At 38.4% G+C, this 13,423-nt stretch overlaps 1 protein-coding gene across 9 annotated transcripts in view; it reads right to left on the bottom strand.

Annotated features, from left to right (window-relative positions):
• LOC138310315 (collagen alpha-1(I) chain-like) overlaps positions 1-13,423 on the bottom strand; it is a 147,826-nt gene that overhangs the window by 15,608 nt on the left and 118,795 nt on the right. For all 9 annotated transcript variants that reach the window (XM_069251479.1, XM_069251471.1, XM_069251473.1 and 6 more), the window contains exons 12-22: positions 9,455-9,637; positions 8,941-9,057; positions 8,340-8,543; positions 7,785-7,910; positions 7,205-7,453; positions 5,650-5,775; positions 5,104-5,223; positions 4,621-4,657; positions 3,766-3,836; positions 2,884-3,099; positions 1,290-1,421 (exon numbers count right to left, since the gene is read on the bottom strand). In XM_069251479.1, coding sequence (XP_069107580.1) covers positions 1,290-1,421; positions 2,884-3,099; positions 3,766-3,836; positions 4,621-4,657; positions 5,104-5,223; positions 5,650-5,775; positions 7,205-7,453; positions 7,785-7,910; positions 8,340-8,543; positions 8,941-9,057; positions 9,455-9,637 — 1,581 coding nt within the window. The remainder of the gene's footprint in view (positions 1-1,289; positions 1,422-2,883; positions 3,100-3,765; positions 3,837-4,620; positions 4,658-5,103; positions 5,224-5,649; positions 5,776-7,204; positions 7,454-7,784; positions 7,911-8,339; positions 8,544-8,940; positions 9,058-9,454; positions 9,638-13,423) is intronic.

Here is a 13,423-nt window from a genome sequence, read left to right as displayed (position 1 = left end):
TTAAACAATATTTTCAAAATTAGATAACTAATGTACACACTCTGCCAGACATTTACGTGCTTCTCTGTGACATCTACGGCAATTCAAATAAATTTGGAGAAAATTGGAGAATGACAAAGAATAAATTTGAAATCATATTACCCAATTAAAACATATCGTTAAGATCAGTAATATCGATTTGTAAGGAATTATTTCAGCATAATTCATTGTTATAAAATTCATTTTTATAAATTCCCATGAAAATTTGGGCCATTATAATTATTTTTATTTATTATTATTATCATTTTCGAAATATTCGGTAAAAAATATGAGGTGATCAAAGACTTAATGTATCAGTTAGCATGCCAACCATTCAAGCATGATACATAATCGTGGTCACACACAACAATCTCGCTGTGACATCATACTGACAGTATACACTACACAGGCAGTTGGAAGCTTGTATATAAAATTATATACACATTGATACCAGTGATGTGTAGTAATTGGAAAGAATATTAAAACTTATCATTGTGATGAGATATTAAAACTAATAATTGTGATCAGATATTTAAGTAAGTGTCTATTCTATTCCGTGGTTTATTGGTTAAAGATTAAGAAACAATAATCGTATTTGTGTTATATACTACATATGTATTTAAAATGAAGTTGAGGTGGATAGCTTCACATTACAATGTGTTTACAGAGTTTAATACTTTAGAGATGTAATACACTTTTATATATACTATACTGTGTAATTGTACATTTTATCACAGCTTTTGTATGTGTAACAAATGTAAATAAGTGTTATTGCGTGAGGAAGTCAATAAGTGAAATTCAATCAAACCAAACAAATGGAAAATCAAAACAGAGAAAATAAAACAATTCTTATCATTCAAGGTATGGCCATGTTTATTTAGATATTTTCTTTTAAATTTTCATATATTTTTTTAATGAAGTGGACAAACCTTTAAGAAAGTTATACTAAAATTGATCAATAAAATATTGTTGCAAACTGCAAATTAACAAAACCATTATACTTCAGTCGTTTTACTTATATTGTTTGCAAATATGATAACATGTATTTTCCCATTTTTATCTTTTGGAGGTCAATAACGACACCCTACATTGTAATAAGTTCTCTAAATCTTACAATAGAGTTAAGAAGACCTTTTGGTCCCAAAGGTTTATGACGGGATGAAACGGAAAACTCTTTCCCAGAAACTTAGTATTTGGTCATTTAAGCCTTGTCGTTATCATAATTTTTGAGCCACACCCAAACACCCCCACCACATGACTTCACAACGTACCTGTATGAGTCTGAAGCCATTGTTTACTCTCAGGTAGACTTTCTCTTCGTTATTGATGTAGACAAATGTCCCAGCGGGCATGTTATTGGCAACAGTCATCAGTTCATTAGCAGTATTGAATACAACAGCCCCCTGTAAGTAAATACTCAAACATTAGGAACGTAACTTCAGTTCTTTTGCAGTAGTGAATACAACAGCCCCCTGTAAGTAAATACTCAAACATTAAGAAGTAACTTCAGTTCTTTTGCAGTAGTGAATACAACAGCCCCCTGTAAGTAAATACTCAAACATTAAGAAGTAACTTCAGTTCTTTTGCAGTAGTGAATACAACAGCCCCCTGTAAGTAAATACTCAAACATTAGCAACGTAACTTCAGTTCTTTTGCAGTAGTGAATACAACAGCCCCCTGTAAGTAAATACTCAAACATTAGGAACGTAACTTCAGTTCTTTTGCAGTAGTGAATACAACAGCCCCCTGTAAGTAAATACTCAAACATTAGCAACGTAACTTCAGTTCTTTTGCAGTAGTGAATACAACAGCCCCCTGTAAGTAAATACTCAAACATTAGCAACGTAACTTCAGTTCTTTTGCAGTAGTGAATACAACAGCCCCCTGTAAGTAAATACTCAAACATTAGCAACGTAACTTCAGTTCTTTTGCAGTAGTGAATACAACAGCCCCCTGTAAGTAAATACTCAAACATTAGCAACGTAACTTCAGTTCTTTTGCAGTAGTGAATACAACAGCCCCCTGTAAGTAAATACTCAAACATTAGGAACGTAACTTCAGTTCTTTTGCAGTAGTGAATACAACAGCCCCCTGTAAGTAAATACTCAAACATTAGCAACGTAACTTCAGTTCTTTTGCAGTAGTGAATACAACAGCCCCCTGTAAGTAAATACTCAAACATTAGCAACGTAACTTCAGTTCATTAGCAGTAGTGAATACAACAGCCCCCTGTAAGTAAATACTCAAACATTAGGAACGTAACTTCAGTTCTTTTGCAGTAGTGAATACAACAGCCCCTGTAAGTAAATACTCAAACATTAGGAACGTAACTTCAGTTCTTTTGCAGTAGTGAATACAACAGCCCCCTGTAAGTAAATACTCAAACATTAGGAACGTAACTTCAGTTCTTTTGCAGTAGTGAATACAACAGCCCCCTGTAAGTAAATACTCAAACATTAAGAAGTAACTTCAGTTCTTTTGCAGTAGTGAATACAACAGCCCCCTGTAAGTAAATACTCAAACATTAAGAAGTAACTTCAGTTCTTTTGCAGTAGTGAATACAACAGCCCCCTGTAAGTAAATACTCAAACATTAAGAAGTAACTTCAGTTCTTTTGCAGTAGTGAATACAACAGCTCCCTTTATATATATATTCATAAATTAGAGCAAAATGATATTTGTTATTTTTCAGTCGTGTATTCTTTTGCAGTAGTGAATACTTAGAGCAAAATACTATTTGTTATTTTTCAGTCATGTATTCTTTTGCAGTAGTGAATCCAGCAGCTCCCTTTAAATGTTCATCAATAAAGAAAATATCATTCTTTTACATCAATGTTGATAAATCACATTTAATTGTACAACTTACTGATCCCCCTCCTCCCCCAGACAGGTTGTGTGGTCCCCCACCATTAGTCCCTGGTGTGCCCGGAGTTCCTGGTCGGCCAGGAGGCCCCGGTGGTCCGGCTGGTCCTATTGGTCCCCTAGCGCCCTCTAGAGTTGACTCTCCGTAACCATTGCCGGGCGGTCCTGGTGGTCCTACTGGTCCTATCGCTCCATCTCTACCGGCGTCTCCCTTGTCTCCCTGAAGGTTAACACAACCAGCAGTTTATCAGTCATGGACACAACCAACAGTTTGTAAGTCATGGACACAACCAACAGTTTGTAAGTCATGGACACAACCAACAGTTTGTAAGTCATGGACACAACCAACAGTTTGTAAGTCATGGACACAACCAAAAGTTTGTAAGTCATGGACACAACCAACAGTTTATAAGTCATGGACACAACCAACAGTTTATCAGTCATGGACACAACCAACAGTTTATAAGTCATGGACACAACCAACAGTTTATAAGTCATGGACACAACCAACAGTTTATAAGTCATGGACACAACCAACAGTTTATCAGTCATGGACACAACCAACAGTTTATAAGATATGGACAGTTAGCTGCTGACCTCACGTTTAGATCCTTACCCTCGTTAAAGTTAAGTATTATGTGTTTTGGTAATTCTCTTTCCAGATTCTGATAGCACATCCACAAAGAACCTAAACTTAACTTTATTTTAGTTGAATATTCTGTATTGATAATTTTCTTTCTAGATTCTAATAGCACATCCACAAAGAACCTAAACTTAACTTTATTTTAGTTGAATATTATGTATTGATAATTTTCTTTCTAGATTCTGATAGCACATCCACAAAGAACCTAACCTTATCTTTAAGTTAAATATTATATTATATTACCTTGTCCCCATCGTAGCCATCTCTGCCTCTAGCTCCAGGTAAGCCATTAGACCCATCACGTCCTGGTGTTCCTGTACACACATAGAAACAAGTCGCTTGTTATTACCATAGCTATAAAGTATGTTACCATTGATATGGCCAGGGATGTGATTGAGCGGCAAAAGGTACACATATTTAAAAAGGTCATTGACCATACTTGCCAACCCTCCCTATTTTGGAGGGAGATTTTGAACCACCATTTTAAGCCATTTTATCAAGTCCAAATTCTTTGATATCCAAAATGTCAAAAATCTGACTATATTTTATCAGAAAGAACAGGTCAAAATATGCAAAAATCATCCTTTAATTTCTTCATTAGGGGTTACTAAGTAGACTTTCTTGAGGTTAAAAGTTTAAACACGTGAAACTACCCCCATGGCAATTTCAAATAGTTGGCAAGATTGTCACTCTATGAGGTTTCAGATTACATCTCACATGATTTGTTACTTGTGAAAATTGTTCAATCAAAGGCAATCACGTTCAATTTCAAACAATTTTTTGTTGACAAAAATGACCATGGCATAAGAAAGCAGGCATTGTCTATATACTAGATCTTCTCCCTTAATCAAGGAAATCTTCTTAACAGAGGAAGAAGCACATCTCTATATCTTCCTCCAGATATATGGGACAAAGAAGGAATTCAAACAATGTGGACAAAAAAATTTGTCAAATTTTCGAGGCAATCTGCCCCTTTATCAACCACACAAAACGAACACGATTACATAATATGATACGAACAGTAATACAGGGCAATGAAAATAGATTTGATATAGATCGAGATATATTTACTTCCACATTAATCACCTCCAAACTTACCTGGAACACCTGGCAGGCCTATCTCACCGGGCTCACCCTATAAATAGATGTCACATGATTATGTTCCTATTTCATGACATGACACAAGATACTGTTCTTATTTTATTCAATAAAAAAATGTCAAATCGTTGTGTAATTTATTTAAGTATTCATACTTAACACAATTAGGCTATCCTTTCATATCAAAGTATGTTATTCGATATCTTCTCATAAATATGGTGCAATCAGAAGAAATCCTCTGAAAAGCGCAAGAATCGCATGCCTGACTGCACCGTTCTACATACTCTGGTAATATAAGAACCCCTAACTTGTCCCTTGCAGTGACCTCTGACCTACAGTGACCTCTGACCTAGTGACCTCTCACTTAGAGTGACCTGTGACCTACAGTGACCTCTGACCTAGTGACCTCTCACTTAGAGTGACCTGTGACCTACAGTGACCTCTGACCTAGAGACCTCTCACTTAGAGTGATCTCTAACCTACCTTCTGCCCTGCTCCAACTGCTTCACCATTTCCACCTACTCCGGGAACACCTGGTTCACCCTTTGGTCCTCGTAGGCCATATCCTCGCTCTCCTTTCCTTCCTCTCCATCCTCGCCGACCCTATAATGGGATATCAGAAACACCTTAGACTATTTCTAAAACATTCCATCAATTGAGTGTTTTAAGTAAAAAGTTTCTATTTATTTATGATGGAGTTCTATCAAATGTATTTTTTTATTTTTCAGAATGGAAATATTTATTGGACAAGGAAAAATAATCATGGACCAACATAAGTTACACTTAACTTTCACCAGTGTGAAGAATTACAATCAAACATGTCTATAAGAAAGTCCAATCAAAGGGAAAAGTGGTCTCTATAGACAAGTGGTCTTTATTCACAGGTCGAATTGTGTTATACATGGTCATGTGGAACCCTTAGAAAGTGGTCTTTATATAGAAGTGGTCGCTATGGCAATGTATTATTTACAACTGTAACCTTAACAACTGACATGCCTGTAACTAAGATACACATTAAACAATGATTACCATAAGACCAGGCATGCCTATGGCTCCCTTTGCTCCACGGAAGCCCCTCGGTCCTATAGGTCCTGGCTGTCCTGGTTCACCGGGGGCACCGTCACGTCCTGGCAAGCCGTCCTCTCCCTTCTCACCCTACACAGGTCAATGGTAAATATAAATATTGTCTATTTTTCTGTATTAAATTTTCGTAATTGCTTTGCACAATATAACCTAGCTACGCATATTCAAGCCCTTATTCTTGAGAAAAAGCTCAAGCATGATGTTTGTGTTCGAGAGCATTTGGTTGAGATGAAGAAAAGTATTTTACTCAATAACTCAAATTTTTATATAATTTCTATCATGAAAAGATGAACCTGAGCCCGAAGTAAAATTACACTATAGGGTGAAAAAATAATTGGAGTGGTTAGAGAAGGAACAAATAAAACACAAGGCATAGGAGTCTCTTATACATTACTTAGACTGAAACATGCATTATCATCAAAAAGTACTTTCGTAACTACTAGACAGTAATATTCTCAAAGACAACAAATATTTTCCTCTAACCTTTTTTCATTAACTACTAGACAGTAATATTCTCAAAAACAACAAATATTTTCCTCTAACCTTTTCTCATTAACTACTAGACAGTAATATTCTCAAAAACAACAAATATTTTCCTCTAACCTTTTTTCATAAACTACTAGACAGTAATATTCTCAAAAACAACAAATATTTTCCTCTAACCTTTTTTCATTAACTACTAGACAGTAATATTCTCAAAAACAACAAATATTTTCCTCTAACCTTTTCTCATTAACTACTAGACAGTAATATTCTCAAAAACAACAAATATTTTCCTCTAACCTTTTTTCATAAACTACTAGACAGTAATATTCTCAAAAACAACAAATATTTTCCTCTAACCTTTTTTCATAAACTACTAGACAGTAATATTCTCAAAAACAACAAATATTATCATCTAACCTTTTCTCATTAACTTTTAGACAGTAATATTATCAAAGACAACAAATACTATCATCTAACCTTTTCTCATTAACTTCTAGACAGTAATATCCCCAAAAACAACAAATATTTTCCTCTAACCTTTTCTCATTAACTTCTATACAGTAATATTCCCAAAAACAACAAATATTATCATCTAACCTTTTCTCATTAACTTCTATACAGTAATATTCCCAAAAACAACAAATATTTTCCTCTAACCTTTTCTCACTTACTACTAGACAGTAATATTCTCAAAAACAACAAATATTTTCCTCTAACCTTTTTTCATTAACTACTAGAAATAATATTATCGAACACAACAAATATTTTTCCTCTAACCTTTTCTCATTAACTACTAGAAATAATATTATCGAACACAACAAATATTTTCCTCTAACCTTTTCTCATTAACTACTAGAAATAATATTATCGAACACAACAAATATTTTCCTCTAACATTTTCTCATTAACTACTAGAAAGTAATATTCTCAAAGACAACAAATATTTTCCTCTAATCTTTTCTCATTAACTACTAGAAAGTATTATTCTCAAAAACAACAAATGTTATCCTCTAACCTTTTCCCCGTCACCAAACAGAATATCTCCACCGTCCCCACCACCAACACCTCTGGGGCCAGGAGGTCCGGCAGGTCCAGGCAGACCAGGGGTGCCAGGAGGTCCAGCCGGCCCAGCAGGTCCCTCACTGCCAGGCAGCCCCTGTGGTCCTGGATCTCCGGGGGTACCTGGCGTTCCTGGAGCTCCTGGGGCAGCAGGTGCACCGTTCAGTCCGTCTCGACCAGCAGGTCCCACATCTCCCTTAGCACCCTATAATGGCAACAGACCTTATAGTAACACCAGAGGAAAGATACAAATGTAGTATTGAAATTGGAAAGTGTACATTAATGTATATGCAATATTTTTGCAAGTGTTTTATTTCGCGATTAGTTTGTGTAATCAACTGTTATTGTTTTCAATATAGTTTTACATATAAGCCAAAATAATTCATACAGGGGCAATTTTTGCATTAAAATGTCCTTTGCGTAATTAGCGTAAATTTCCTCCATGCGTAAATGTCCATGATTTCATACAGTAATCAGTTTTTCCACTTCCTCTCTAACTTTATTCTGATTTGATCTTATTGTGTCAGTAAACTTACAGGTGTTCCATGCATTCCTGGTTCTCCAGCTGGTCCCGCTGGTCCAGGTAGCCCAACTGGGCCGCGCTTACCGGGGAGACCATCAATTCCTCTTGGACCAGCCATACCAGTATCTCCCTTCTCTCCCTGATATAATAATTGTTATTATACTTATAATTGAATTTTGATACAGACTATACTATTTCACTGCAAGAATGATTAGAATTATGATACAGACTATACTATTTCACTGCAGGAATGACTAGAATTATGATACAGACTATACTCTACTACATTGGAATCAGTATAATAGTTTTCTCCTAGCTTCCTTTATCCCTTAAATGTTGTAAGAGTTATAATTCAGACTATCAAATGACCGAAAAAAAAAGAAAAAAAAAATATTACTGACAACAGGCTTGATAAGACAGATTTCTGGTTTTATGAAGTAATACAAATTAAAGACTGTCTTTGGTTCCAACTTATTTAAAGATTAATACAAAGTATTCAAACACATTCTTGTCTTTTGAATGTTTTGTATGTTACCTTATCTATTAACCAACATAAAAAGACAATAACCTTTGCTCCAGTCACTCCACTTTCGAAGTTGATGGCTCCTTCCTCGCCGGACCCGACACCCTCCAATGTGACAGTCGGCCCTGGGGGTCCTGGGGGACCAGGGAGACCCGGTGGTCCCTGCTGTCCTGGACGACCATCCTCACCATCAGATCCAGCTGGGCCTACGGGTCCTACAATACCTACCCCAGGGGCTCCCATTTCACCCTGAAACAAAACAAAATATTTATTTGATGGTTAAAAGTTCTCCTTCAATGGCTTCACAAGACATTCATGATATCTGAAATCATTTTTCATTTAAATTTCTGTACATCTTTATATCCTATTATTGGCCAAAACAAATCCTATTTAAAAAAAAAAATTATATATGCTTTTAACCCTTCTGAAAAATTGAGGAGGGAAAACAGTCAATACTTCTGGCAGGTTAAATTATCTGCTGCAGTAAAAACAATGTTTGAAATATGACAGAGTTAAGGGTTGTTTATCGAAAAATATTGAAGGATTCACACTTTGACTGAGTGCAATATAGATTCATTTATCAAAAGATAATGAGAAAGAAACAAGATAAAGTTTTCTGATCTTCAGCTAGGAAAACTTTTTGTACCTTTATTCCTGGTGTTCCGTCTATACCATCTCGACCACTAGTACCAGGGATACCTGGGGTACCTGCTCGGCCCTGGGGACCGGGATTTCCTGCTTCACCGTCCATACCGTCAGCTCCCTGGAGTACAGAATCTCAGATTTACAATAAAGTCCTCATCGTAAAGCTACATTATAAATCTGTTCAACTCACTTACCCCTGATGAGACATTTGGACTCTTCTACTTTAAGGACAGAAACAGTCCATTCAGTAATTCCAGGGATGAATGGGGTAAACTTGCCATGTCTCATCATAAAAACTTACATATCAAAGATACTTACATCATGTAAAAAGATAGGATTTGCCTCTCATGACACATAATGTTAACAAAATAAGATCAAACATATAAATATTCCCTAAAAATGATGAGAAACTTAACACTTTAATTTTGTTATATAAACTTGCTCCAAATTGATATTTTTACACATGTTGTATCAATGTAAATCAACCTTTTCCACAATAATCCTGATAGTCTTACCCTGTCTCCTTTTGGTCCCATTTCTCCGTCCCTGCCAGGAATTCCAGCAAGTCCTCGTTGTCCAGGTTCTCCAGGGCTACCATCTATACCAGGTACTCCTGGGAGTCCAGCGGGACCAGTAGGTCCAGCAGGTCCCATGGGTCCCACTACTCCTTCACAGTCACAGCTTCCACCTCCAGACCCCTAAAATAACAACATCAAACTAAAGTCACAGCTACCACCTCCAGACCCCTAAAACAATGTCAAAGTAAAGTCACAGCTACCACCTCCAGACCCCTAAAACAACATCAAACTAAAGTCACAGCTACCACCTCCAGACCCCTAAAACAATGTCAAAGTAAAGTCACAGCTACCACCTCCAGACCCCTAAAACAACGTCAAAGTAAAGTCACAGCTACCACCTCCAGACCCCTAAAACAATGTCAAAGTAAAGTCACAGCTACCACCTCCAGACCCCTAAAACAACAACAAAGTAAAGTCACAGCTACCACCTCCAGACCCCTAAAACAATGTCAAAGTAAAGTCACAGCTACCACCTCCAGACCCCTAAAACAATGTCAAAGTAAAGTCACAGCTACCACCTCTAGACCCCTAAAACAATGTCAAAGTAAAGGCACAGCTACCACCTCCAGACCCCTAAAACAATGTCAAAGTAAAGTCACAGCTACCCCCTCCAGACCCCTAAAACAATGTCAAAGTAAAGTCACAGCTACCACTGCCAGACCCCTAAAACAATGTCAAAGTAAAGTCACAGCTACCACCTCCAGACCCCTAAAACAATGTCAAACTAAAGTCACAGCTACCACCTCCAGACCCCTAAAACAATGTCAAACTAAAGTCCCAGCTACACCCACAGACCCCTAAAACAACATCAAAGTAAAGTCACAGCTACCACCTCCAGACCCCTAAAACAACGTCAAAGTAAAGTCACAGCTACCACCTCCAGACCCCTAAAACAATGTCAAAGTAAAGTCACAGCTACCACCTCTAGACCCCTAAAACAATGTCAAACTAAAGTCACAGCTACCACCTCTAGACCCCTAAAAACAACATCAAACTAAAGTCACAGCTACCACCTCTAGACCCCTAAAACAACATCAAACTAAAGTCACAGCTACCACCTCCAGACCCCTAAAACAATGTCAAAGTAAAGTCACAGCTACCCCCTCCAGACCCCTAAAACAATGTCAAAGTAAAGTCACAGCTACCACCTCCAGACCCCTAAAACAATGTCAAACTAAAGTCACAGCTACCACCTCCAGACCCCTAAAACAACATCAAACTAAAGTCACAGCTACCTGACCTCCAGACCCCTAAAAACAACATCAAACTAAAGTCACAGCTACCCCCTCCAGACCCCTAAAACAACATCAAACTAAAGTCACAGCTACCACCTCCAGACCCCTAAAACAATGTCAAAGTAAAGTCACAGCTACCACCTCCAAACCCCTAAAACAATGTCAAAGTAAAGTCACAGCTACCCCCTCCAGACCCCTAAAACAATGTCAAACTAAAGTCACAGCTACCACCTCCAGACCCCTAAAACAACATCAAACTAAAGTCACAGCTACCACCTCTAGACCCCTAAAACAACATCAAACTAAAGTCACAGCTACCACCTCTAGACCCCTAAAACAACATCAAACTAAAGTCACAGCTACCACCTCCAGACCCCTAAAACAATGTCAAAGTAAAGTCACAGCTACCACCTCCAGACCCCTAAAACAATGTCAAAGTAAAGTCACAGCTACCCCCTCCAGACCCCTAAAACAATGTCAAACTAAAGTCACAGCTACCACCTCCAGACCCCTAAAACAACATCAAACTAAAGTCACAGCTACCACCTCTAGACCCCTAAAACAACATCAAACTAAAGTCACAGCTACTACCTCTAGACCCCTAAAACAACATCAAACTAAAGTCACAGCTACCACCTCCAGACCCCTAAAACAATGTCAAACTAAAGTCACAGCTACCCCCTCCAGACCCCTAAAACAATGTCAAACTAAAGTCACAGCTACCACCTCCAGACCCCTTAAACAATGTTAAACTAAAGTCACAGCTACACCCACAGACCCCTAAAACAACATCAAAGTAAAGTCACAGCTACCACCTCCAGACCCCTAAAACAACATCAAACTAAAGTCACAGCTACCACCTCCAGACCTCTAAAACAACATCAAAGTAAAGTCACAGCTACCACCTCCAGACCCCTAAAACAACATCAAAGTAAAGTCACAGCTACCACCTCCAGACCCCTAAAACAATGTCAAAGTAAAGTCACAGCTACCCCCTCCAGACCCCTAAAACAACATCAAAGTAAAGTCACAGCTACCCCCTCCAGACCCCTAAAACAACAACAAAGTAAAGTCACAGCTACCCCCTCCAGACCCCTAAAACAACATCAAACTAAAGTCACAGCTACCACCTCCAGACCCCTAAAACAACATCAAAGTAAAGTCACAGCTACCCCCTCCAGACCCCTAAAACAACATCAAAGTAAAGTCACAGCTACCCCCTCCAGACCCCTAAAACAACATCAAAGTAAAGTCACAGCTACCCCCTCCAGACCCCTAAAACAACATCAAACTAAAGTCACAGCTACCACCTCCAGACCCCTTAAACAATGTTAAACTAAAGTCACAGCTACACCCACAGACCCCTAAAACAACATCAAAGTAAAGTCACAGCTACCACCTCCAGACCCCTAAAACAACATCAAAGTAAAGTCACAGCTACCACCTCCAGACCCCTAAAACAACATCAAAGTAAAGTCACAGCTACCACCTCCAGACCCCTAAAACAACATCAAAGTAAAGTCACAGCTACCACCTCCAGACCCCTAAAACAATGTCAAAGTAAAGTCACAGCTACCCCCTCCAGACCCCTAAAACAATGTCAAACTAAAGTCACAGCTACCCCCTCCAGACCCCTTAAACAATGTTAAACTAAAGTCACAGCTACACCCACAGACCCCTAAAACAACATCAAAGTAAAGTCACAGCTACCACCTCCAGACCCCTAAAACAACATCAAACTAAAGTCACAGCTACCACCTCCAGACCTCTAAAACAACATCAAAGTAAAGTCACAGCTACCACCTCCAGACCCCTAAAACAACATCAAAGTAAAGTCACAGCTACCACCTCCAGACCCCTAAAACAATGTCAAAGTAAAGTCACAGCTACCACCTCCAGACCCCTAAAACAATGTCAAAGTAAAGTCACAGCTACCACCTCCAGACCCCTAAAACAACATCAAAGTAAAGTCACAGCTACCACCTCTAGACCCCTAAAACAACATCAAACTAAAGTCACAGCTACCACCTCTAGACCCCTAAAACAACATCAAACTAAAGTCACAGCTACCACCTCCAGACCCCTAAAACAATGTCAAAGTAAAGTCACAGCTACCACCTCCAAACCCCTAAAACAATGTCAAAGTAAAGTCACAGCTACCCCCTCCAGACCCCTAAAACAATGTCAAACTAAAGTCACAGCTACCACCTCCAGACCCCTAAAACAACATCAAACTAAAGTCACAGCTACCACCTCTAGACCCCTAAAACAACATCAAACTAAAGTCACAGCTACTACCTCTAGACCCCTAAAACAACATCAAACTAAAGTCACAGCTACCACCTCCAGACCCCTAAAACAATGTCAAACTAAAGTCACAGCTACCCCCTCCAGACCCCTAAAACAATGTCAAACTAAAGTCACAGCTACCACCTCCAGACCCCTTAAACAATGTTAAACTAAAGTCACAGCTTCACCCACAGACCCCTAAAACAACATCAAAGTAAAGTCACAGCTACCACCTCCAGGACCCCTAAAACAACATCAAACTAAAGTCACAGCTACCCCCTCCAGACCTCTAAAACAACATCAAAGTAAAGTCACAGCTACCCCCTCCAGACCCCTAAAACAACATCAAAGTAAAGTCACAGCTACCACCTCCAGACCCCTA

This window comes from Argopecten irradians, chromosome 16, assembly GCF_041381155.1.
Source record: "Argopecten irradians isolate NY chromosome 16, Ai_NY, whole genome shotgun sequence".
Lineage (NCBI taxonomy): Eukaryota > Metazoa > Mollusca > Bivalvia > Pectinida > Pectinidae > Argopecten > Argopecten irradians.
This window is presented reverse-complemented; position numbering and strand designations above follow the sequence as displayed.